Genomic DNA, 27598 nt, shown 5'->3' on the forward strand with positions numbered 1-27598 from the left:
GTCCAGCGGGGACGAATTGATAATGTGTGAGGATGAGGAAGTACACACTGAAGGGGGAGAGGAATCAGAGGATGAGGATGAGGACGACACCTTGCCTCAGTAGAGACTGTTTAGTTTGTACAGGGAGATATGAATAGCTTTTTTGGCGTGGGGGCCCAAACAAACCAATCATTTCAGCCACAGTAGTTTGGTTGGCCCTGTCACTGAAATGATTGGTTTGTTAAAGTGCGCATGTCCTATTTCAACAACATCAGGGTGGGTGGGAGGTCCCAAGGACAATTCCATCTTGTAACTCTTTTTTGGCATTATGTGACCGTTCAACAGTCGTTTGCCATGAGCACAAAGTAAAACAAAATTAAAACAAATTAAACAAATTAAACCAAAAGTATAATATAACTTATAAACACTACACTTGAAAGCTTGAGCCTTTAAATGAAAAAGTCACTCTTCATTGCACGAAGATTTTCAACAGGGACAGTTTTTTTGTTCACAAAGTCAACAAATAACACTTCGACCCTGTCTGTCTTTGACATACTTGATGGGATCTCAATGATGAATGCTCTGTACCATGGTCGTCGAAAACAAGAGGTATTGACATGCTAGAAGTACTGTAGTGTTTATAACTTATAAACACTACACTTGAAAGCTTGAGCCTTTAAATGAAAAAGTCACTCTTCATTGCACGAAGATTTGCAACAGGGACAGTTTTTTTGTTCACAAAGTCAACAAATAACACTTCGACCCTGTCTGTCTTTTACATACTTGATGGGATCTCAATGATGAATGCTCTGTACCATGGTTGGAGGAGGTATTGTGGCCCCTGTACCAAATTGGGTACCGGGCCCACTCCACTACGCAGTCCAGAAAGCTACCTCAGTGCAATGTTTTGGATTAAAAACAATATTGTGAGGTGTTCAGAATAGACTGGAAATTAGTGGAAATGATTGTTATTGAATGTTATTGAGGTTAATAATTGTGTAGGAGTGGAAAAAAACCCAAAAAACTGGATTTTAGTGCTTTTTATGCTTTTTTAAATATAAATCAGAACCCAAAACCCGAAATCAGAACCAAAACCTTTCGTCAGGTGTTTTGGCAAAACAAATCAGAACCCAAAACCTCAAGCTAATCAGAACCCAAAACACTAAAAGTGCCCGGTGCACACCCCTAATATATATATATATATATATATATAATCATGCATTTGCAAATATGTGTAAAAGGATTCTTTCAGTAAAGTGCTAGCCACACCCCCACTTTAGGTTGGCCACACCTACTTGTCAAATGTCACTCCCACTTAGATGGGGGGCGCCGGTGCCCTGTTTCGCCCAGGGCACTAAAATGTCTAGTTACGGCACTGACCACAACCCCTCAGGACTTAACTTCCTGAGTATCAAGCAGGTACAAAAACCCTAATGAGGAGATTTCATATACCAAATATCAAGAGAAGAAGCAAAACGGTTTCACACATTAGCACCCTGACACCCAGAGGTCTCAACATAGACTTAGACCTAGATAAAACCGAAGTTCCAAACTCTACAAGACACCATAAGGAGCAACTTTCTTATTATACTATTTTTTTTTCTTATTGTTTCTCCTTTACAATTAATTCTAATCTTTATTTTAATTCTATTTCTTTTTAATCTATTTTACTGCTAAATTAATCTTAATTTTATTTATTATATATATATGTATATATATATATATGTATATATATATATATCTCCATATATGTATATATTTTAAATTTTATCCTTATTTTGCTTTTTCATATTTTGTTTATTTTTCAAATTATTTATTATCTATCTTTATTCTAATTTCTCATTTATTTTATTTTGTTTCCTATTATTTTATATTTTAATTTTGATTATTTAACTTTTTTATATATTTTTGTAATCTTTTTATTATTTTTAATTTCATTTATTCTCTCTATGCTACATTAAATAATGATATCACGTCTTGTATTCATCCAATGCTGTCACCTTTTTACCTATACCCAGGGCTTCTAGATACCCTCCCTTTCTCATCCATCCATATGGCTCTATTCTCCTATGTTTTCTCCCTCCCACATCCTTCCCTTGTTCCACTCCCTACCAATCACATTAACTCCATCCAGATTCCCTCTTTTTCCTATTTGGACACTTGGAACACAGCACCGTACATAAATCCAGCAATTCTCAACTGGAGAACACAAATCTTTGAAGAAAACCCATTAGAAGTGACAAAACACATTGGAAACAACTCTTCACATCAATTTATTCTTACCTGACTACAGCGTGCAATCAGCGAGACATCTATGGCGAATTTCCCCCCCCCCCCTGTCACGGAACTAAGGATACGTAGCTTACTGGTTTCAACACTGCTCACCAAAGAGGCGCGGAGTCTAACGTGCCCCAGGTCTTCACCAGGAACCTCCGCAAGGGAGTATGGACTTTGCTGCGGGAGACACGCAGGTCGCGGTCCTCAGAGGGAGCAACCAGTGAAACGTTAGGATGGAAGAGGAGTCAGGCGGTCCGAGTCATGCCGTGCAATCAGGAGGTGCCAGTAGGGGAATCCGTAAGCGTGGTCAATAAACTAGCCGGGTCAGATATCAGGAACACTGGAGACAGGAGAGAAGTCAAATGTAGCCGGGTCAAAACACGTGGAACACTGGAAACAGAAGTAGTCAGGAACGATAGCCGGGTCATACACTGGGAGACACAAAGAATTCAGAATATAACTCTGGAGCGCTGGAGATCAGGAGACCTAACACTCATTAGGTGCCAGAGTTGAGAATAAATAGAGGAAGGGGGCAGGGCTACCTATTGGCGATTGTGACGCTGAACACCTCCGCGGGAGACTGAAAGTGGTGTCCCGTTGCTAGGCAACAGGACGCGCCGCTGCCGGGAACCCGGAAGTGCAACCAGACGCTTGCAGACGGAGACAGGCGCCCGTCCCTGTGCGGAAGACACGGCACAGGGACGGCGCCTGACACCCTCCCCTGTGAAAAGCTAGCATACCCAGCTGAATCAACAGTGGGAAACACCAATGCCTGTGCATTCCACCAAAAACTGGTATGTTTTTGGTACGTAACCTGTGTTCGACCACTGAAGCAGGAAGCCGCTCGGGCCATCACTACACAGAAAAGCACCGCTGGCCACCACTGAAGTGCAAGATAAAGTATCAAATACAAAACTGCTCTTCTCAAAGCAATCTTGCAGCACATACATCTTTTTTATCTCTCCCACACCTGCACTTAGTTACAACATGCTTACCTTACCACAGTCATCCATATTAGACACACAATCACCTACCTACATAGATACATCAGTTATAGCCACATACCCACAGAGCTTTAAACATACTATTATCCATTTCTTATTTATTTTATTTTATTTAGATTTTTTTTTAGTTTGCTTTCATTTTATTTAATTTTAATTGTGTATTTTTATTTTTTGCTTTTATTTTCATATTTAATTTATTTTATATTTACTTGTATTTTTATTTATTTTATATTTTTATTTTATTATTTAATTATTTCTTTGAGTTTTTTACAAATAAGAGCTATTTAAACAAAAGAGTTTTTCACCTAAGAATAATGGGCATTCCAAGCTATATATATTAAAACCGTGAGCTACTGAGAGCTATTGACACCAATGACCTAATTGTCCCCAGGCATTCTGAGCTATATACATGTACACTTGCTCACTTAAGTTATTAACAGCAAAAAATAAATAAATACAAAAGAGCTATAACACTTCCTTTTAAACAAAGAGCTAAGGACATAGTAACTGGGTATAAGGGTTAAACAGAAAAGTGCTTTTTATTTGGCTATGTAGATTATAAGTTTTTGTCTCTACTTGAATGGTGTAACTATAACTGATATGCTGTGCTAAGTGAATCATATATGAACTTTTGTATTATTATCTTATATGGTCACGGTCAAGGGAGCCATTTGTAAGATAACATCTATATAGAAATGAGTAAAACAAAGAAAGAGCGGCCTCACAGTGGGATCACACAAGGAATTGATGTCCAGGATGTTATTGTATCAAGCTGCGATTTATAAAATACAGCAATTTTCTTGGGCAAATTGAAACTCACAGATGTATTAACCTGAGATTTGATGTAAAATCAAGATGTGTTTCTGTCAAAATCACCATTTCCAAAATTGCTAGAGATCACCGGAAGCTCGCGGCTTGATACATTTATCTCCTAGTGTTTATATGGTCATGTTAGAGGAGGACCTGTGTAAGTTTAATAGGTAAGGGGATTTATATTATTATAAAGTCTTTTTCTTTTATATGTTACCAGAACTTAATCCTTATACATGGAAAACGAAACAATATAAATGTTTTCTTTATTGATTCTTTACTTTGGCCTGTCTGATATTTAAGATCTGTGAGACACATTTTCTACAGATGAAGCTTTCAAGCTAATGATGTTCTAATATGTAGTTAAGTCTTTTCTTTTAAATCCTATTGGAACATAAATCGACTTTTAATTATCTTAATCTTAAATGATGCAACAGTACATTGTCTTAAAATAACTGTCAGATCTTCACAGCTTCCCTCTGACATATAAATCTATAAGTAGAATTACAGATACCAGTGTGATAACCAACTTCATTCATCAATGCACAGTTTTCTGAGTTCACCTCCAACTGGAACCTGGGTAGAAAAAAATAAGACAAAATTAGATATCACCCTAAAATTGGTTTAAAGTATTGACCAATAATCAGTAGTTATAAGATGATGAACTACAAGTAATACTGACGCACAGATGTTCAGATCCATGATCTGGATTAATGGATAATATTGTAACAAGATTGTGTACAACATCTGAGCCACTTACAGGCTGGTGTTATAGTGCCGGCTGTTCACCCATCTCCATCCATCTCCCTTATGGTAAAGTCCGATCCAAAACATGTCATCTGTCTGTTGTGTGAGAATTTGGTGTATAAATACCTGGAGCAAAGTTATAGCGTCAATCATAACAACTGATTAATGTTCTGTGGAAATGAAATAAGATATTGGAACTAAGCTGGTATTACTCTGAATAAAGTAGACAATAGACCATACCTGCTGTCCCTGGTCCTCTATGACCAGTAGATGGGCTCCCATAATCTCACAGAGGTCCTGGCTCTGATTCCATGACCTTTGTGTAGCATCTGTATAGTAATAACAGTTGTCTCCATACAGCAGCCAGTTACTAGGACACAGTATACACCCTGTAAGACATGTTTGTATTTTAAAATGTTGTATCTAATTTTTATCCTACAGCTTCACAAGTATACAATGTCATTTTAATACATCTGGCACAATCCAGGAAATTGTTCAGGTTCACATTGGGGAGTCACTGTGGGGACTTTACTTGGTGACTACATCCATAAACAGAAGGAGAAAAGTTTTCACAATACTGTGGTGCAGGTTCTTATATACATGTCCCATTAGGACCTTGCAGCCTGGATTTAGAGTATTACCATGCTAATAAAATGTAGTGTAAATTGAAGACATTTTCGAGAGAGAAGGAGGCGTTCAAAGTCCCCCTCACCTGATTTTTATTCTCGGAAAAGAAAAGCACATTAAACTTCTCCCACAATTCATTTTTTAGAAGAGACCCAATAATAAAATCCAGGAACAGATTTTCACTGCTTCAGGAAAGAGTAGCAGTAGCATCTCTATTAAGATAAAAAATTAGATGGAGGGGAAGAAGAGAAAATGCATTGAAAAAAACATTAAAGGGTATATTTACTAAAGATCTTCACTGACCCCTGTGCTCTGGTTTTGGATCTGGATTAACTTTGTGTTTTAGTTTTTGTTTTGGCAAAACCGCCTTTGCGTGTGTTACAGCTAACGGTCTTATCATAAACCTGTAGAACCAGATAGAGAGGTCTTCACCTATAGCTTTCCTGTAGAGCTCGTTATGCTCACAGGTACTCAGATGCCCTCAGGTCTTAAACTCAAAGTAGTGCAGGTGTATGAACATACCGTAGTGCAGAGTAGCGGGGTGAGGGATCTAACGAGGTCAGGAAAAAGGCCGAGGTCTAGGTCCGAAGTGGGCAACGTGGTCAGAGTCAGGCAAGGATGTAAGGGCTGGCAGCAAACAAGGAGTATCCAGAGACAAAGCAGAGATCAAGGCAATAGGCAAGAAGCAAATCCAATAAACGAAGCCAAGGGTCATACACAGGAAATCCAAACTGCAACAGGTCCAAAAGCACAGGAGCAGGTAGCACAGTAAACTGGAAACTATAACTGGCAGGGAGGCTAAGCCCTCCCTGCCTTAAATACAGCCACTGGCCAATGGTAGCAGGGGACACCCAGGTGGGTAATCAGCTACAGGGGCTACATAATGAATATTAAATACAATTGCACACGCGCCTGGCTGCACCCAATGCCGGGAAGCGGCGCTACCTTTTACAGTGTCCCGACCGTTACCTAGGCAACGGCCGGGACGAAAAGAAGAAGTGACGCCGCAGCTTGTAACAGTACCCCCCCCTTGAGGAGGAGTCAAGGAACGCCAACATCCAGGTTTTCCAGGGAACCGTTTAAAGAATTCCTTGAGGAGTTTGTTAGCGTGCAGACGCTTCCAAGACACCCAGGAGCGTTCTTCTGGGCCGTAGCCCTTCCAAAGTACCAGAAAATGGGCTTGTCCCTGGACTTTCTTTGAGTCGAGAATCTTCGCCACAATAAATTCATGAGAAACCATGCAAGTTGCCTGGTCGAAGTTTGGATTGTTCAGGTGACTCAGACTTGGAGGACGAGAGAACAGGTTTCAAAAGGGAACAGTGAAACGTGTTAGGAATTCTCAATGAAGGTGGAAGTTTCAGCCTGAAGGCAAGAGGGTTAACTTTTAACAATAGAAAAAGGTCCAATGAACCTAGGTCCCAATTTCTTGCAGGGCTGTTTGAGCTTAATATTGCGGGTGGAGAGCCAGACTTTGTCTCTTACTTTAAAAGAACAGTTCTTACGATGATGATCTGCAAAACATTTTGTTCGAAAGGAGGCCTGAAGCAAAGCGGATGTACCTTCTTCCAAATAACTCTGAGACGGGTAGCTGTTTGGCATACCCCAAGAGAACCAGAAGGATTGATTGAGGAAAGAGAATTAGACCTGGGATGAAGGCCATAGTTGCAAAAGAATGGATATGTGCGGATGGAAAAATGGCAAGAGTTATTATAGGCAAATACGGAAGTAAAGAAGACCAATTGTTAAGAAATTTGGAAATATATAATCAGAGGAATTGTTCCAAAGACTGATTGACTCTTTCAGTCTGTCCTTTTCACTGAGGATGATAGGCAGATGACAGACTGATGTTGATGCCGAGGTGGGTGCAGAAAGACCTCCAAAACTGAGCGATGAACTGAGACTCACGGTCAGAAACAATATCTTCAGTCAAACCGTGGAGGTGGAAGATATGGCAAATAAATAGTGATGCCAGAGTTTGAGCATTCGGTAGACCTGTCAAAGCGATTAAGTGGACCATCTTGTTAAATCGGTCTACCATCACCCAGATTGTATTGTGACCGGATTACCAGAGTAAATCCACAATGAAATCCATTGACAGATGTGACCAAGGTTTACTTGGAGTAGACAAAGGCACAAGTTGGCCCGACGGAGAGCTTCTGGGAGACTTGTTCCTAGCACTATCTCTACAAGAGAGCACAAATTCCTTAACATCAATGGTCAAAGAGGGCCACCAAACTGTGCGCAAGAGGACTTCAGTAGTTTTGAAAACCCCAGGATGTCCGGCAATCTTGTTGTCATGAGCTTCAGATTGTACCAGTCCACCTCAGGAAGGATGTACTAACAATTTACCCGAAGGAGTCTCGGGAGAAGCGATTCTTTGGAAATGGTGAAGAATGGCTCCTAAATGCTGGGTTAATACCGAATGGATCGAGGAACAATAGGAAGCAGAACAGCGGGTGGAGCGTGAGACAAAATAAAACTGCGGGAGAGTGCATCCGCTTTAACATTCTTGGAACCAGGTCTGTAAGTAATCACAAACTTGAAGCGGGTAAAAAACTAGGCCCAGCATGCTTATCTGGAGTTTAGACGTTTGGCGGATTCAATAAATGATACATTTTTGTGATCTGTGAGTACGGAGATAACATGAACAGCACCTCCAGCCAGTGCGGCCATTCTTCAAACGCCCATTTGATAGCTAAAAGTTCTCGATTGCACACATCATAATTTCTTTCAGCTGCTGAGAATTTCCGTGAGAAGTAAGCATATGGGTGCAATTTATGATCCTGAGGGTCCTTCTGGGACAGAACAGCACCAGCACCTCTATCAGAGGCATCCACTTCAATGATGAAAGGTAATTCAGGATTGGGGTGTCTTAAGACTGGAGAGGAGGCAAAGGCAGACTTTAGGGCTTCAAAAGAGGCTATAGCATCAAAGGTCCAATTAGCGGCATCAGCCCTTTTATGGGTTAGGGCAGTAAGAGGAGCTACCAGGTTAGAGAATGAATGAATAAATCTCCGGTAATAATTTGCAAAGCCCAGGAATCTTTGAACGGCCTTCAGATTGGTTGGGCGTACCCATTCTAAGACTGCTTGGACCTTGCTAGGATCCATCAAGAACCCATCCGGGGAGATAATATATCCTAAAAATGAGACCATTTGGACCTCGAATCCACACTTTTCCAGCTTGGCAAAGAGTTGATACTGCCGAAGTTTAGAAAGAACTTGTTTCACGTGAAGGCGGTGTTAGTCCAAGGATGAAGAATAAATCAGGATGTCATCCAGGTATACCACGACGAAGCGTTCTAAGAACTCTCGTAGAACATCGGTAATTAGATCCTTGAAAACAGCAGGTGCGTTGCATAAACCAAAGGGCATGACCAGGTACTCATAGTGACGTGAGTCTGTGTTGAATGCGGTCTTCCATTAGTCTCCATCCCTGATACGTATAAGGTTGTATGCTCCTCGAAGATCGATCCTGGTGAACACTGAAGCACTTCTGAGTTGATCAAAAAAGACTGATATGAGCGGAAGTGGGTAGGTATTTCTAACAGTGATTTTATTTAACCCACGGAAGCCAATACAGGATCGAAGAGAACCGTCCTTCTTAGACACAAACAGAACCCGGCTGGGATAGTGTATTGCACCAGGGAGTCTTTTACCTGTTCGGAAAGGCCCAAGCGGAACTGACTCCTGAGTGCCGGAACATTCCACTCGCTGTCCGTGGACCACTGCCTGAACTCCGCACAATATCCCTCAGCAGAGCAACGACCCTGTTTCAGGGCCCTGAGATGTGATTCAGCTGAGGCCACTCTATCCGGATCATCATAGAGCAGCCCTAGGGCATCAAAGAATGCATCAATGGATTGTAGGGGAGGACTCGTGGAAGCAAGGCTAAATGCCCAGGATTGAGGATCACCCTGCTGATGGGATATAATGATGCCAACCCTTTAAAGCTCCAATCCAGATGAGCGAGGCGAAAATAAAGTTCCCAGCCATTTGTACCTCCATAAACGAATCTGTGCCAACTGGAACACTTCGCCCAGAAGGGGCACATATTTGTAATATCCCGATTCTTTAGTCTTGATTGAAGTAAAAAAAAAAAAGCCAGGAGCCGCCGCAAACACCTCCTACCTAGTAGGAGGTCCGTTCCGCAATGCTCTTACGCTGTTTGCGTAAGAGCTAAGTACTGTATTATGGTATTTTCCCACGCTAGTGGGGAAATCACATATTACTGTATTTAGCGCTTACGCAATTAACGTAGCGCATTGCGCATGAGCTACGCTACTTGCGTAAGCTGTATTTACTCTATTAGTTCCAGTTGGCACAGATTCGTTTATGGAGGTACAAATGGCTGGGACTGGGGCAAGCCGGCAAGATGGATGTACAAAAAAAAAGGGACTAGGGCAAGCAAGGACACTTTGGATCAAGAAAGAAGACATCATTGGTAAGTATTTGTTTTTTGTTTTTTTTTATTAAATAGTTGTGGTTAAAAAGAGGGTGGTTAGTGTCTTTATTGTGGGTTTTTTATTTTTAATAAATATGTGTGGTTTGTATGAGGGTGTTTTTTCTTTGTGGAACTACAGGGCCCAGCAAGCCAGGAATGTCAGGGCATTGTGGTTCTCCAAGTGCCAACATGCCCTGGCTGCCATAGGTATGCTGGTGCTTGTAGTTATACAAGTACCAGCATGGCCACAGTTTTTAGGGCAACCTGGCTGGCTGGGACTTGTAGTTCCACAAACAAAATTGGTGTCTGTTTGTTTTTTTAACCATTTAGCGCCGTATTACCCTACTACCCACAGCCCAGGGGTAGTAGGAAGAGCCCTAGTGCTATCAGCACTGGGCTGGTTCTTTCTAGGGGGGGGGCCCGCTCGTTTTTTTCAGCGGACCCCACTCCCTAGGGAATCCAGCCCAGCGCTGAACAGTCTAGGGTTGGTTAGTCAATATGGCAGGGGGACCCCTGCTGCGCGTCCCCCTGCTATAGTGCCGCCAACCCTGGCAGGTTTGCCTAGTGCTGGTAAAGTGAAAATCGGGATGACCCCACACAAAATTTTTCCCCGATTTTCACGGGACCAGCACTAGTCAGGCAGCACTAGGGTTAAGCATAAATAGTGGGGGGACCTCACGCTTTTTTTTTTTTTAAACTTTAATCTGTTCTTTAACTTTTTACCAGGGCAGTGTAACAGTGATGTGTTTGCCAAACACAGGAGAGTTTACAAAACTCGTCAGTGTTTACATCGCTCAAAATCGCCAGAGATGACCAGCGATTTTGAACATGAGTCTCAAAATCGCAGCTTGATACATTTCCAGTTTTTTTTTCAAAAAATCGCGATTTGCCGCGATTTCAACACGCTGGCAATCTCGCAGTTTGATACATTTACCCCCAGATGTCAAAATGTTGTGCTGAGTCATCTGCATCATCAATGCGTGTCTAAGAGTTTTGCAAAGCACACAACAGTATATAGCACATGTAGGTAACATTGGCACACAGCGCTAGCTGAAAGAAAAAGTGGAACAAAATGTAATTGTCCTTGGGCCCTCCCACCCACCCTTATGTTGGACCTTAAAAAGGACATGCACACTTTAACAAACCAAGCACTTCAGCGACGAGGAGTGCCACTTTTGTGACTGATGTGCTTGGTTTGTTTGGGCCCCACAAAACAAGCTAAAAATGGCCTCAAGGCACCTAAGGTAACAGTGCTGTTAATGAACTCTACTGTGGCAAGATGTTGCTGTCATCATCATCAGCCTCATCCTCACCCTCATCAGTTTGTACATCATCCTCACACATTATTAATTCATTCCCGCTGGAATCCACCATTACAGCTGTGTTAGGCTGACGGTCTGTTCACAAACTTACAGAACTATTTGGTGGAGGTCTTCACCTTTAGCAGCCGCCTTTCCCATAGAGTCTTATACGCTCACTGGTACTCAGATGCCCCCAGGACTTAACTCCAGACATAGTGTAAGTTTGTAATACAGGACCGTAGCAGCAAGCCAGGAGACTGAGTAGATGGCAGCGGATGGTAAGATGTAAGCTGAGGTCAGAGGTCACTAGCAAGACAGAATGGTCAGATAACACGCCAAAGGTCAGGGTCACAGGTAACACAGCGGAGTCCAAAGTACAGGCTAAAGGGTCAGGGTCACAGGCAAGCAGGCAGAGTCCAAGATAGAAGCAATGGTCACAACAGCAGGTGCAAAGGTAAACGGGCAGAGTATCCACAGGAACAAACGTATCCAGGACAAGAGCAGTTCAGCAACAGAGTAACTCCACACTATAACCAGCAGGGAGGCTAAGCCCTTCTCGCTGCGGCTCACTTCCCTTTGGTCCTGCCAGGACCAAATAAAAGTGAGCCACGGTGGCGCGTGCGGCCGCAGCGGCTCCTGACAATACCCCCCCTTGAGGTTAAGGATCCCCGACAGCCTGGCTTCTCAGGGAACTGCTCGAAAAACTTCTTGATAAGCTTTTTAGCATGAAGGCGCCTGTGTGGAACACAGGACCGTTCATCCAAACCACGATTCTTCCACTGGACCAGAAAATGGACCTGTCCTTAGAATCAAAGATCTTTTGAACAACAAATTTCAGAGGTCCATCCAGATCTGGTGACCGAGTACTTAGGGGGCTGAGAAATCGGAGGCTGGCTTGGGTATAACACTGGTTTGAGAAGGGAGCAGTGGAAAGTGTTTGGGATCCTCAAAGCGGAAGGAATCTTTAACCTTAAGGTAACAGGATTGACTTGTCTGATAATAGTGAATGATCCAATAAATTTAGGCCCAAGTTTTTTGCAGGGTTGTCTGAGTTTGATGTTGCGAGTACGATTGCAGTCAGAATTCTTTTTAGAGTGGAATGAGGCTCGCCTCAAAGAAGACTGAAGACTTTCTTCCAAATGGTCTTGAGGTCTGCAGCTGTAGCACGTATCTCGGGAGACCAGAAGAACTGAGTGAATATAGGGAATTGGATCTGGGGTGGAAACCAAAATTACAATAAATTGGAGAAGTATGAGTAGAAGAATGACATTGTCACAGATCCTATGGATATTTGGTGGATCCCTTGTAGCTGCCAGATGATATTGCACATCCAGAGGCGCGGAGTCTAGCGGGTAGAAGGTGTTTGCCAGTGACCCCCGCCAGAGGGTATGGACTTGCAGCCCCTAGTCCGCAGGTCGCGGTCCCCTGGGTGAGTATTGAAAGAACAGTAGGCGGAGCCTGACACAGGGAAGAGATGTCGGTAACTCAGAGTAGCACTGAAAGTAGTAGCAGGGAAGCTGGCCTATTTATAGTGCAGAGCAGCAGTACGAATAGAGATGATGGTAGAGTAGAACTAGCTGATCCAGGAATGGTAACTCAGAGCAACAACAGGTGAATTACTGGTACAGCGGTAGTTCAAGTAGAAGCAGCAGCGGAGTAGAACTTTGCTAATCCGAAGATGGTAACTCAGAGCAACAGCAGGTGGATTGCTGTTATAGCGCCAGTTCAAGTATAGCTGGTAGCGGAGTAGAACTTAGCTGATACGAAGATGGTAACTCAGAGCAACAGCAGGTGAATTACTGGTACAGCGGCAGTTCACATAAAGGTAGTAGCTGAGTAGAAGTTAGCTGATCCAAAGTTGGTAACTCAGAGCGCAGCAGGGGAGTCAGAACGAAGGGAGCCAGATACTTACAGAGAGAGTGAATGAACTCGATGAACAGGTATCGGACAGGAGAAAGTGGGAGGTTTAAATAGTGCTCCCAAATGCTAGGTCCAATGGAAAACAAGTAGAAGTTAATGAGACAGGGGAATAGGTTAGCACATACGCAAAACAGATGATGGATGTCTCCAACGGTGTGAACAGGATAGCAGCATCACCACTTGCAGAAGGAAGGTAACACCGTCGGTGCCCGTCCACAGGGTCGGCATGTAACAGACATGAGTTATTGTATGCAAATTCTGCCCAGGGTACCAGAGAGGACCAATTGTCGTGGAATTCTGAAGTGTATAACCGTAGAAACTGCTCTAGGGATTGGTTAACCATCTCAGTTTGTCCATTAGATTGAGGGTGGTATGCAGATGAAAGGCTGATATTGATTCCAAGAAGGGTACAGAAAGATTTCCAGAACTGCGCAACAAACTGGGAGCCACGTCAGAGACAATATCAACAGGGAGCCCATGAAGTAGAAATATATGTTGAGCAAAGAGAATAGCCAGATCTTGTGCGCTGGGAAGTCTGGTTAACGGTTTGAAATGAGACATTTTATTGAACCGGTCCACAATCACCCATATGGTGTAATGTGCTGCAGAGGATGGGAGATCAATGATAAAGTCCATTGTTAAGTGTGTCCAAGGTTTCGAAGGAATGGATAACGGAACAAGCTGGCCTGAAGAACAGTTCCTGGGGACCTTACTCCTTGCACAACTTTCACAGGAGAGGACAAAGTCTCTGACACCTGCAGATAATGAGGGCCACCACACGGAACGAGAAAGAATCTCCACAGTCTTATAGATACCAGAATACACAGCGGTCTTGCTGTCATGAGCTTCAGAAAGGACCGCTTTTCTTAAGTGGACCTGGACAAACAGACGATACACCGGAGTGTCTGCGGGAGCTATCTTTTGAAATCTACGGAGAGTAACTCCCAAGTCTTGAGTTAGACCAGCATGGATGATAGACAATGGAGTTATAGACAGAGGTTCAGAGACTGGAATGTGATGCAACATGAAGCTCCTTGATAGGGCATCCACCCTGATGTTTTTAGAACCAGGTCTGTAGGTAATTATGAAGTTTAACCGGGTAAAGAAGCGTGCAGAGGGGGCCTGTCTGAGATTCAACCGTTTGGCTGACTGGATGTACTGCAGTTACTTGTGATCAGTTATCACGGAGATTAAATGCATGGCTCTTTCCATGCCAATGACGCCATTCTTCAAAGGCCCACTTAATTGCCAAAAGTTCTTGGTTACCTAGGTCATAATAAGTTTCAGCAGTAGAAAATTTACGGGAGAAATTTGCACACGGATGTAGACAGTGAGTATGAGGGTCTTACTGGGAGAGGATAGCGCCAGCTCCAACATCAGAGGCATCAACTTCTAGTACAAAGGGTATATCTAGATTAGGGTGTCTGAGAACTTGAGCAGAGACCGGGGCGTGCTAGCCGAACACTCTGCATCCGGCTGTTGCCCTGGCAATGGTCGGGGCTGAGAACAGGAAGAACAGGAAGTGACGTCCCGGTCATCATAGAGACAGCCAGGACCAAAGGGAAGTGGCACCGCCGCGGCTCCTGACAGCGGGAAAGGCCTTCCTCATGGAAATTGGAGTTCATTTTTATGAACATCATCTTTTCCACATTTTGAGGAAGTAGCCTCCTACGCCGATTGCTGACAAGGTTCCTGGCTGTGCTGAAAACTCATTCTGTGTACACACTGGAGGGTGGGCAGCTTAGGCAGTGCAAAGCGAGTACATGGGTCTCCAAATTCCCTTTATTTCCTCCCAGTATGTACAGACACGGTCTGATGTGTCTATTTCTAAGGTGTCGTTAAAATAATCTTCCACCATCCTTTGGATGTTGATAGTAGAATCAAGTGGAGCTACGGCAGAGGTGTCACTTTTTTGGTCAATTCTTTTAGACCAGACCAGATGTCAAAATGTTGAGCTGAGTCATCTGCATAATCTCACGTTCTCTTGGGAAAGTTTTTCTTAGCAGCAGTTGATTGAGAAACTGGAGGAGGAGACGCTGTTCTGTCACGTAACACTTGAGCTATCATGCTGCTCACAGGAGCTCCTTGCATCTCTTCAGATCTGGGCCAGTTGGAATCAAAGAGAAGACATAGCTCTTAAACGAAGGATCAAACACAGTCGCCAAGATGTAGTGATCCGATTTCAAGATTTTGATAACTCTTGGATCCTGGCGAAGCGAATAAAGTACTTGATCTATAAATCCGACATACTTAGCGTTATTGCTTTGTTTAATCTCCTCCTTCAGTTTCTCAAGCTGCTTTACCAAAAGTCTGATTAAGGGAATCACTTGACTCAAGCTAGCAGTGTCTGAATTCACTTCACAGGTGACTACTTTGAATGGTTTCAGCACCTTGCACAACACGGAAAGTATTCTCCACTGCGCTTGAGTAAAATATATCCCCCTCCCTTCCCAATGGCATGGCTGGTGAAGTAAGTGTGGATGGCTTTTCGCTGTTCCTCTATCCGCAGAAGCATATAAAGGGTGGAATTCCACCTTGTCACCATCTCAATGCTTCAGTTGGTGGCAGGGCAAATGAAATTGCTCTTGTAGCTGCTGCAATCTCCTACATGCTGTTGCCGAATGACAGAAATGTCCCGATATTTTACGGGCCACAGACAGCATCACCTGCGTGTCCCTGTCATTTTTTAAGAAGCTCTGCACCACCAAGTTTATTGTGTGAGCAAAAGAAGGAATGTGATGGAATTCACCCAGCTGTAATGCTCTCACAATATTGGTGGCATTATCAGAAAAGACATATCCTGCGGAGAGTCCAAGTGGGAGAAGCCATGTTGCACTGACATCCCTAAGTTTTTGTAACAGATTGTCAGCTGTCTGCCTCTTAGTGAAACCGGTGATACACAGAGTGCAAATGTGTCGTACTTGGATACATGCTGCTGCTTTTCCTGCTGGTGAAAGCGACTCACCAACCTAGTGGGCTGTCACAGTCATATAATCGTTAGTTTGCCCAGTTCTGCTTGCTGACATAATTATATTTTACAAACCTTCTGGTAGAGGTTAGGAATAGCTTTTCTAGTAAAATGTTGTCATGATGGAATTTGGTAGCGAGGACACAAGACCACAAGTAACTGTCTAAAACAAGATGTATTAATAGTGGATATTGGACGCAGATATAATACATTTTCCTCTAATGCCTTACTGTTTTCTTCAAGCTCGGCTTTTACACGTAAGAGTATTTGGACACCACTTTTGTAGTCTGAATGACAAGGTCTTGCTTGGTCATGACTGACCTTACAAGAGGATGCTTCAGTGACAGTTGCAGAACTCCAACTCATAGAGAAAGGAGAAGGCCTCATTCTTTCCCTGCCACAGCATGTGTAGAATGGCATGTTGGCCATTTTATTTTTTACTGCAGATAACACCTGTAATTCAGGCAAAGTTTTTTTCTTGACCAAGGTAAAAGGTGTTTATTTACATTTTTGTTTCCCTGACTTAAAAACACTATGCACTTTAACATAGGCTTTAGCAGATGACGTAGAGGGATTTCTATAATCATGACTGGTGCCAGCAACTGCTTGATGCTCCTGGTCTTCTGTTTACTGCTGTGAATCAATGTTGATAACACAGTACAATGTTACTGCAGATTAAGAACAACACTGCCAGCCCTATTATTTGTATTTCAGCAATGACAGTTAGCAATGGAGCGCTCCCCTATGTGTGTTACTTAGATAACACAGTACAATTTGACTACAGATTTAGACCAAGAAAGCCAGTCCTATTATTTCTATTTCAGCAATGACAGTTAGCAATGGAGCGCTCCTCTTTGTGTGTTACTTAGATAACACAGTACAATTTGACTACAGATTTAGACCAAGAAAGCCAGTCCTATTATTTCTATTTCAGCAATGACAATTAGCAATGGAGCTCTCCTCTTTGTGTCTTACCCATATAACACAGTTGTCACGGTCACTAGGAGTCTCGTCCCAGAATCTACCAATAGTTGGCTTTTCCCACCAGAGGCGCAGAGTCTAACACAGCAGCTGGTCTTCTCCAGGAACTCCCGTAAAGAAGTATGGGATTTTAGTGGCTGCCACTGTGCAGGTCGCGGTCCTCTGAAGTGTATGGTAGGTCAGATGCTAGCCTGAGCTAGGTAGTAGGAGAGGCTCAGAAATAACAGAAAGTCACTGGAGAGTAGAGACTGTGCCGTGGTCAGCGGAAGATGGGCACAGAACGAGAATGCTTCTAAGGATGGCAGGTATAGTAGCAGGTCACGAAGGAATGCACTGAGGTTGAACGGTATTACCACTAATGTGGAGATGAAGTATACAGGTTGCAGGTACGATACCAGGTAACGTGAAGATGTCTGCGGCAGACGAGTATTACCACTAATGTGGAAATGAGGCTTGTCCAGTCTGCAGGTACGATACAAGGTAGCGTGGAGATGTCTGCGGCTGAAAGGTATTACCACTAATGTGGAGATGAGGCTTGTCCAGTCTGCAGGTACGATACCGTGGAGACGTCTGCGAGTGACAGGTATTACACTAATGTGGAGATGAGGCTTGTTCAGTCTGCAGGTACAGTACAAGGTAGCGTGGATATGTCTGTGGCTGACAGCTATTACCACTAATGTGGAGATGAGGCTTGTCCAGTCTACAGGTACGGTACAAGGTAGTGTGGAAATGTCTGCGGCTGACAGGTATTGCAGCAGGTACACGGGAGACATACTTCTGCAGACAAGTAACACGATCCAGGAGGTGAGAACGCCTTGGTTACCTCAGCAGAATGAGGACCAAGAACGGGCAAGGAAGGAAGGTCAGGGGGGGCCATAAATAGGGAGAGACAATTAGTTAACCAATGAGAAGGAGGAAAAGGTTTAAACAATCCTCCGATCTGCACATGCGCAGAAGCATGGCTAAGATGGTGGACGGCTGCGGCGTTGCATGGGAGCCGGCAGAGTAGAGAGTGGACTGAATCTAGATCCAGAGGAACCAGAGGTCCAGTGAGTGACAGTATCCCCCCCTTTAAAGGTGGTCTCAGAACACTTAGAACCAGGTTTACTGGGGAATTTGGTGTAAAATTTCTTCAAAAGGGCAGGAGCATTGAGGTCAGCAGCGCAAATACAGGAGTGCTCCTCTGGACCAAACCCTTTTCAATGAACCAAATAGCGGAGGACTCCTCTGGAAATTTTGGAATCGAGAATGTGAGTGATCTTGAATTCTTCTTCTTGTTGAAGTTGAATTGGAGGGGGTGTAGAGGAAGGAACAGAAAATTGATTAATGATGAGAAGCTTGAGAAGGGAGGCGTGGAAGGAGTTGGAAATATGAAGGTTCTTAGGCAGTAGTAATTTGAAGCATACAGGATTTATCACCCACGTAATCTTGTATGGGCCAATGAAACGTGGAGCAAATTTCATAGAAGGAACTCTCAGGCGGATATTCCTGGTGGACAGCCATACACGATCTCCAACTTTAAATGCTGGTACTGCTCGCCACTTCTTGTCGGCAAATAATTTTTTTCTGGAGGAAGCTTTCTTAAGAGAGGACCGGACTTTGGGCCAAATCAAGGAGAATCTCTGGCGTAAAGAGTTAAATGCAGGAACCTGGGTGGGAGGGAGGGAAGGAAATTCTGGGAGAGAAGGATGTTGACCGTATACCACAAAGAATGTGTCACGGGCACTAGGAGTTCTGACCAGGATTCACCAGGTGACTATGCTTACCAGAGGGGCGGAGTTTGCACAGCGGTCCTCTGGCAGCAGGGTGAATAGTGGAACGTATATAACAGCAGATGGAGAGAGGATGCCAATGGAACTGATGATAGTCAGTGACTTGCAGCTATACTGGTAGATGAGTCAGTGACTTGCAGCTATACTGGTAGATAAGTCAGCGACTTGCAGCTATAGTGGAAGACAGGTTTCAACCACGGAGAGCCGGGTGGACGTGAGCAGGTGAAGGAAGGTAATGGAAGAGTCAGTGGTCTGCGTTCAGCAAGTTGTACCACTGCTGTGAAGGGAAGACTTGTCCAGGTGCAGGTAGGTAGCGGGAAGTCAGTGGTCTGCATACAGCAAGTTGTACCACTGCTGTGATGAGAAGACTTGTCCAGGTGCAGGTAAGGTAGCAGGAAGTCAGTGGTCTGCATTCAGCAAGTTGTACCACTGCTGTGATGAGAAGACTTGTCCAGGTGCAGGTAGGGTAGAGGAGGCGTCAGTGGTCTGCGGACAGCAAGTTGTACCACTGCGAGGAGGTGAGGACTTGTCCAGGTGAAATTAATAGAGTCAATAGTTGTATGAATACAATGAGAGCACAGAGGAACTTGTTTCAAACAGATATGCAGCGTTATATCTAATAGTCTTTAGAGGGTATGGATACCGCTGCTGAGTAGGAGAGCTTGTCCTGAGCGGATATGCAAGGTAACAGTTGAAAGTCAATAGCAAGTAAGCATACCGCTGATGAGTAGAGAAGCTTGTCCACGAGGAGATGCAGGCACAGCAGGAGCGCTGAACGGCTGAAGCGGGTATGTGAATCGCAGGTGAGCAGAGCAGGTAATCCAATAGATAGCTGAGGACACGGGCAGGATACAAGAGTCAGTAGCGGGGATGAGAGCCGCTGATGAGCGGAGCAGGTAATCAGCAGGAAGCTGTAGACATGAACAGGACACAGGAGTCAGTAGCGGGTATGGGAACCACCGATGAGTAGAGCAGGTAATCAGCAGGGAACTGAAAACACGAGCAGGACACAGGAGACACCTTCAGAGACTCACAGGGAATGAGACTCAAGATCAGGCAACGAGGTAATGAGCACAGGTGCCTTAAATAGGGAGAGGTGCCTGATCCTCCAATTAGATTAAAAGCAAAGGTCATAAGAGTTCTTGGGTGCTGCGCATGCGCAGTCCATCAAGATGGCGGATGGCCGCAGCTCAGGACAGACGCCGGCAGGAAGGCTAGAGAACCACGCACCAGCGCAGAGGCACTCACGGTCCGGTGAGTGACAGAATGGTGTATTAGATGAAGATTCATGGTACGTGTTGTTATGGGCAAACTCAGCCCACGGGAGTAGTTCTGCCCAATCGTCCTGGTTGGCTGAAGAAAAAATTCTCAGGAAAGTTTCAAGGTCTTGGTTGACGTTCTTGATCTGGCCATTCGACTGAGGATGGTATGACGAAGACAGACACAGGCGAACAACCAAGATCTTGCATAGGGCCGCCAAAATCTGGAAACAAACTGTACTCCTCTATCCGAAACGATCTCAGACGGGCACCCATGAATTTGAAATATTTCTTTAATAAAGTGATCTGCCAATGTGGCAGATGAAGGCAGGCCGACCAGTGGGACCAAATAGGCCATCTTGGAGAACCTGACCACGATTACCCAAATGGTGTTAAATCTTTTACCGGGAGGAAGGTCGGTAATGAAATCCATGCTTATATGGGTCCATGGTTTGAAAGGTATGGGTAAATGTTGAAGCAGACCAGCCGGAACCTGATGGGACGACTTGAACTGGGTACAAATATCACAGGCAGAGAAGAAATATTTGACATCACTTCTGATAGTAGGCCACCAATAATTTCGAGAGAGCGTCTCCAAAGTTTTCCGTACTCCGACATGGCCGGCAAAACGGGAGGAGTGATGCCAAGAGAGAATCTTCTTTCGAGCAGGGGGGTACGAAGGTCTTGCCAGAGGATGGAGTGGTGGCAGAAGAAGCAGATAGAATCACACATTTAGGGTCAAGTACTGGACAATCCATACAGTCTTCAGAGTCTGAGGAAGGAGCAACCTCTCGAGATAATGCATCCACCTTTTTGTTCTTGGAGGCCGGTTTGAAGGTGATAATAAGATCAAAGCGGGAGAAAAATAGTGACCATCTGGCTTGTGGTGGATTCATACATTGAGCTGACTGCAGGTAGAGAAGATTTTTGTGGTCGGTGAATATGGTTATAGGATGATGAGCCCCCACCAGCAGGTATCTCCATTCCTCTAAGGCCACCTTGATAGCCAACAGCTCCTTGTCCCCGATAGTGTAATTTTTCTCTGCAGGCAGAAGACTTCAAGAGTAAAAGGCACAGGGATGAAGTTTCTTTTGCACTGAATTTTGAGACAAAATGGTCCCTATTCCAACGTTGGAGGCATCTACTTCGAAAAAGAAAGGAAGAGTGATATCGGGTTGTTGGAGAATGGGGGCAGTGGAGAATGCTTCTTTGAGAAACTGAAAGGCCTGAAGGGCATCAGGAAACCATTGTTTGGTGTTGACACCCTTGCGAATAAGGGAGACTATGGGTGAAACAATGGAGGAGAATCTTTGAATAAAGCGCCGATAGTAATTGGCAAAGCCCAAGAAGCGTTGGATAGCTTTGAGAGTTTTTGGCAGCGGCCAATGCATTACCGCTTTCACTTTTTCAGGATCCATCTCCAAGCCCAATCAAGAGACGATGTATCCCAAGAAGGAAATTTGAGATAATTCAAAGAACACTTCTACAATTTACAAAATAATTTATTTCTACGGAGTCTTGAGAGAACCTCGGTGACATGTTGTCGGTGTGAGGAAAGATCCTGAGAGAAAATTAGTATGTCATCTAGGTACACAACGACACACACATAAAGCAGGTCCCGGAAGATCTCATTCACGAACCCTTGGAAGACAGCTGGGGCGTTACATAACCCAATTTGCATGACAAGATATTCATAGTATCTGACCCTGGTGTTAAAAGCTATCTTCCATTCGTCTCCGGCCTTGATCCAAATTAGGTTGTAAGCACCGCAGAGGTCTAGCTGGGTGAAAATCCAGGCTCCTTTGATGCGGTCTAAGAGCTCAGTAATCAAAGGGATAGGGTAACGGTTTTTGATAGTAATAGCATTAAGACCTCGATAATCAATACAAGGTCTTAATGAACCGTCCTTTTTTTAACAAGGAAGAAGTAGATGGTCGTATGAAGCCTCGATGAAGATTTTTTTAACGTAGTCTGACATAGCCTGGGTCTCTGGTAGCAAAAGGGGATATACTCGACCCCTAGGTGGAATTTTACCAGGTTGTATCTCCACCAGATAGTCCCAGGAGGAAGACGTTCAGACCGTATTTTGTCGAATACATCAGAAAAAGGAGCATACTGTGGAGGAAGGCCAGGCAGAGGAGAACTCAACGAGGAGTTGGACAGTTTCACTGGAAGGACCCGAGAAAGACATCGGTCATGACAAGCAGAACCCCAGGATACAACTTGAGGCGAGTTCCAGTCTATTTGTGGAGAATGGAGTTGGAGCCAGGGAAGGCTCAAAATGAGAGGACTAGTGGTAGAAGGAAGGACCAACAGGGAGATTTGTTCCTGATGCAGAGCCCCAACTTGGAGAGAAAGAGGGATGGTATGTTTAATTGATGATTCAGTTAGCAATCTGAGATCCATCGATGGCCGTGATGACAATGGCCATTTCTAGTGGGATGACTGGTAAAGACCACTGAAGCACCAGAGAGTTTGAAATGAAGTTCCCTGCTGCTCCGGAATCCAAGAGTGCCTGAGATGTAAAAGAACTGGTAGAACTAGAGATGGTAACAGGGAAGGAGCAAATTTTAGAGCCTGTACAGAGTGGAGAGGATTCCAGAGAACCTAACCTAACCTCTCCGGAACAGGTTAGGGTCTTGCATTTCCCTATTTTTTGGGGCACGAATTAAGAACATGACTTGGGTCAGCACAATAGATACAAAGTTTGTTCTTCAGGCGTCTCTCCCTCTCTTCTGGAGCGTCCCAATTCCATGGGTTCTACCAGTGGAGAGGGGTGACGGTATCGGGATGCCAAGCGGACCGGTGCCCTTGAAGGTGACTCCTTTCAAGAGGTTCTCTCCCGAAACCCCATGTCCACTCGGTTACATAGGGATATCAAGGCATCCAAGGAGGAGGGTAATTCTTGAGATGCCAACACGTCTTTAATTATATTGGAAAGGCCTTGCCAGAAAGCAGCTAATAATGCTTCATTATTCCAATTCAGAAGAAAATGTACGAAATTGAATCACATACTTTGCTACTGAGTGAGACCCTTGTCACAACCGAAGGATGCTGGATGCGGCTGAAATGACTCGTCCGGGCTCGTCGAAGTATCTTCGAAATGTAGAAATGAAGGCAGCACTATCTTTTAGAAGAGGGTCATCTTTCTCCCAGAGGGGGGAGGCCCATGCCAGATCCTGTCCAGAAAACAATGAGATCATATATGCTACCTTAGAGCGATGGGTAGGACATTTTTGAGACTGGAGCACTGATTGAGAAAGCCCTGCAAGTTTTTGGGTCTCCATCGAACTTGGAAGGAGTAGACAGGTGTAATGCAGAAGATGTAGGATCCTGAGGTGGCTCAGAGGAATGAGACACCATCGGAGGATTTGGAATGGGAGATGAGGTTGTGGTCTGCAAGGAGTCTACCCGAGACACTAGAGATTGGAAGCATTGAAGTAATTGCCGCTGAATGACATCTTGTTGTTCTACCCGAGTAACCAAGTGATGTAATAGATCCATAGCTGTAGGTTCTGAACCTGGGTCCGTCATGGCCTGTTCTTACTGTCACGGTCACTAGGAGTCTCGATCCAGAATCTACCAATAGTTGGCTTTACCCACCAGAGGCACAGAGAACGAGAATGCTTCTGAGGATGGCAGGTATAGTAGCAGGTCACTAAGGAATGCACTGAGGTTGAGCGGTATTACCACTAATGTACCACTAATGTGGAGATGAAGTATACAGGTTGCAGGTACGATACCAGGTAACGTGAAGATGTCTGCGCCTGACAAGTATTACCACTAATGTGGAGATGAGGTCTGTCCAGGCTGCAGATATGATACAAGATAACGTGGAAATGTCTGCGGCGGACAAGTATTACCACCAATGTGGAGATGAGGCTTGTCCAGTCTGCAGGTACGATACAAGTTAGCATGGAGATGTCTGCGGCCGACAGGTACTACCACTAATGTGGAGATGAGGCTTGTCCAGTCTGCAGGTACGATACAAGGTAGTGTGGAGATGTCTGCGGCTGACAGGTATTGCAGCGGGTACATGGGAGACATACTTCAGCAGACAGGTAACACGATCCAGGAGGTGAGAACGCCTTGGTTACCTCGGCAGAATGAGGACCAAGAACGGGCAAGGAAGAAAGGTCAGGGGTAGCCTTAAATAGGGAGAGACAATTAGTGAACCAATGAGAAGGAGTAGAAGGTTTTAACAGTCCTCCGATCTGCACATGTGCAGAAGCATGGCTAAGATGGTGGATGGCCGCGGCGTTGCATGGGTAGTGAGTGGGCTGAATGTTGACCCAGAGGAACTAGAGGTCCGGTGAGTGACAACAGTACAATGTGACTGCAGATTTAGAAGACCGAGGCTGCCAGCCCTATTATTTGTATTTCAGCAATGACAATTAGCAATGGAGCTCACCTCGTTGTGTGTTACCTACATAACACAGTACAATGTGACTGCAGATTTACAAGACCAAGCCTACCAGACCTATTATTTCTATTTCAGCAATGATATTAGCAATGGAGCTCTCCTGAATGACACTGGAAACTTTGAAGAACACTGCTACCCCTTTGTTTTCTACCTATTGCTCTGCCCAATTGCATTGGAGACTTCCAAGAACTGTGCTACCCCTTCTGTGTCTCTCTGTGAAATGGCGCTGGATCGCTGTGGAGGGCGGTACTTATAGAATCCAAAACTTGAGAGATTTCACGACATAACAATGACATTTTGCCTCATTTTCAATTCCGAGGGTGCGCAAAAGTACCGAGCCGCCTTCAGATGTGTTTGGTTCTCGGGGAACAGAGCCTGAGCATCTCTAATATTTACTAAACTGTGGTTTCAATGAACCGCCAATTCTCTGCGCTTTCCTGGGTTTTTTTTTCAAAACAGCAATTTTATTAAAGAGAAAATCGGTTTTGTCTAAGACAATAAATAATCAAGGAATTTTCAATCTAAGTAGTTTTTGATGAAATAATTTCCACAAAACATTACTTAATAAAAGCACCTTAGTACCTTTGAATTGGATTAATTTAAAACCTACATTGAAAAATACTTTCACAAGGATAGTAAGATGGTTTAAAGATATGATAATAAGATGCAAAACAAATTTTGGCAGGAATAGAGGCACAGAGTCTAATGTACCCAGGAACCCTTTTAAAAAAAAAAAAAAAGAGCACGCAACATGAGCACAGTTCCAACCATATTCAATTTCAAAAGGATCTCAAGATGTGTTTTGATTTGAATTTGGGTGTAAGTACACTCTGCCTAAACGTTATGGGACAGAACAAAGTGCAGTATACACACAAGCATAAGGTCACATCATACAAAAAAATGTTTAACATAAAAAAATTTTACACCTCTGAACAGCATAATCATTAATAAAAATATGGCTGGTTTAAAGAAAACTATTTTGTCAGAGTTTGTTTTGTTTTTTGCTATGCCAGTCAACGGACTTACGTTTACAAATGAATCAGGTCCACTAAGTATAAAAAGTATAAGTCTATAAATACATGGCCAAAACCAGAAATGCGTTCCACCCTGGGGCGCAAATCAGAAAATGCATAATAAAGACATAACCATATCTCATTTCAGCCAGATAGCACAAAGTCAATTGGCCATATAAACAGAAAAACATTATTAATATTATAAAGTTACAATAATAGAATTAATCTAAAGAATTAAAAATAAATCAACCCAGAAAAACAAAAAAATGGAAATGCATTCCAAGCAGGAACGCACATCAAAAAATATGCAGCAAATTGGTAAACCGAACCCTATACCACATTAGAGGCCCGATTCATCAAGGCACGCATCTGATGATTTTGAGCATAACATACGCAAAATCACTCTGCGCATGCCCAGAACCAGACCAGGGAGTAAATATTTCAAGCTGAGAGTTTTCTGGCAGGTTTGAAAAGCGGAGATGTTGCCTATGGCAACCAATCAGATTCTAGCTGTCATTTTGCAGAATGTACAAAATTAATGATAGCTAGAATCTGATTGGTTTTTCAAACCCGCCTGAAAACTCTCAGCTTGATACATTTACAGATGTCAGTAAGTGCAGCCCCGGTCCACTCCATCTTCAAGCGCAAAGGACACTTACTACAGCCTACAATTACAGGGAGTGAACATGGCAGTGAAGAGGTGTTTTGCCATACTCAGTTTACAGTAAGGACATGTCAAAATCAAGAACACGTTTCCACGTCTAAATCAAGGTCTGGGCATTGCAAGGTTACTTGTTTTGCTGCCGTATTTCTTGCTCCAGCTACAGGGTTAGTCCTGATTAGTAGTGATAACAGTCTCCTATGCATGCTATAACATGTGTTTGAAAGCAGGAGCCACTGTAAAAATTTATTTTATGTTTTGTAGACATTAATAACATCCTGATAAATGTATTTCATGGGAGTGGGGGGGGGATAAAAAAAACATTTTTCTTTACTGTTTTATTATTAATGCCTATATAACAGGTGACGTTAATTCAATGTTTTGGTTTTTTTCTGTGCGCTCTTTTGTGAATGTATAATCCACATAGGCATTGGCTGTATCCTGCAGCATCTTGTGTAGTAGAGCACGACAGACTTACATCCGAATTCATCAGCGCACGTATCTTCAGATCTGTTCCTTGTTGAATTCAGGAGTGCACAGAGCCGATTTACGTGCGTTTTAAAGCAAACGCACGTTGCGCTCAGGATGCGTGTCTTAATTAATCAGGCCCTTATGCGATTTATAAGGATATCTTTCCTTAAAGTGCAGTAATGCACATAAAATGACATTTTATTTACCAGTTGGTCTCAATTTCCATGAGTTATCTTTATGTTAATAATACCAGAAGCAGGCTGGCTAGGGGTTAGGGGGGGCATCTGTTCCCTGGGCTGGTCCCAAAGTGGGCTACCCTGGGCTGGGTCACTGGGCCACCTGCGTTTTATTTCTTTAAAATGTTCCTAATAGGCTGCTGAGTGGAGTCTTGTCCCCTGGGCTAAACTTTGCCAGCCCTTCTCGGGATAATACACTTACCTTCTTGTGTCTTGTTGGGGCTCACACAGAGCTGATTCTCTATCTCTTTCCTACAGCTCCCATCATTTACATCTTGATGCTGATTCTGATCCTTATACACTGAAAGAGACAGATAGCTCATTTACTAACGTTGCATTTAGGTAAATAATTTGCGCTGAACTATAGCGACCAGGCAGTCGCTTCCTCATATACAGCCTGATTCATTAAGGCACACAAAACAAACGCAAATAGCTTTTTTTGAAAACGCATATAATTTTGGCACACACACATCCATAATCAACAAGGAGCGAATCTGAAGAAACGTCTCTTGTTGGATACGGGTCTAGGTCCGCTCTGCTTTGACAGATACTGCAGGATACGTCCAATACATATGTGGAACATAAAGTCCCAGGAGAGCACACAGGAAAACAATAGTATTAAATAAATGTCCCCTGTTAATAATATAGTCATTAATGACAAAACATAACAATTTTTTTTTCTTTTAATTCACCCTCCCCCCTTCCA

General features: G+C 43.7%; 1 protein-coding gene across 2 annotated transcripts in view; it reads right to left on the minus strand.

The window, feature by feature from the left end:
* Nucleotides 1-4351: 4351 nt before the first annotated feature.
* LOC142160193 (killer cell lectin-like receptor subfamily G member 1) overlaps nucleotides 4352-27598 on the minus strand; it is a 46222-nt gene continuing 22975 nt past the window's right edge. Inside the window, exons 5-8 of one of the 2 annotated variants that reach the window (XM_075215135.1) lie at nucleotides 27095-27193; nucleotides 5058-5206; nucleotides 4831-4913; nucleotides 4352-4646 (exon numbers count right to left, since the gene is read on the minus strand). In XM_075215135.1, the coding sequence (XP_075071236.1) occupies nucleotides 4529-4646; nucleotides 4831-4913; nucleotides 5058-5206; nucleotides 27095-27193 (449 nt within the window). In that variant the 3' untranslated portion in view covers nucleotides 4352-4528. Of the gene's footprint in view, nucleotides 4647-4830; nucleotides 4944-5057; nucleotides 5207-27094; nucleotides 27194-27598 lie in introns of both variants that reach the window. The other variant, XM_075215134.1, reaches the window with a different exon arrangement.

Source organism: Mixophyes fleayi, chromosome 6 (assembly GCF_038048845.1).
Source record: "Mixophyes fleayi isolate aMixFle1 chromosome 6, aMixFle1.hap1, whole genome shotgun sequence".
NCBI classification, from domain to species: Eukaryota; Metazoa; Chordata; class Amphibia; order Anura; family Limnodynastidae; genus Mixophyes; species Mixophyes fleayi.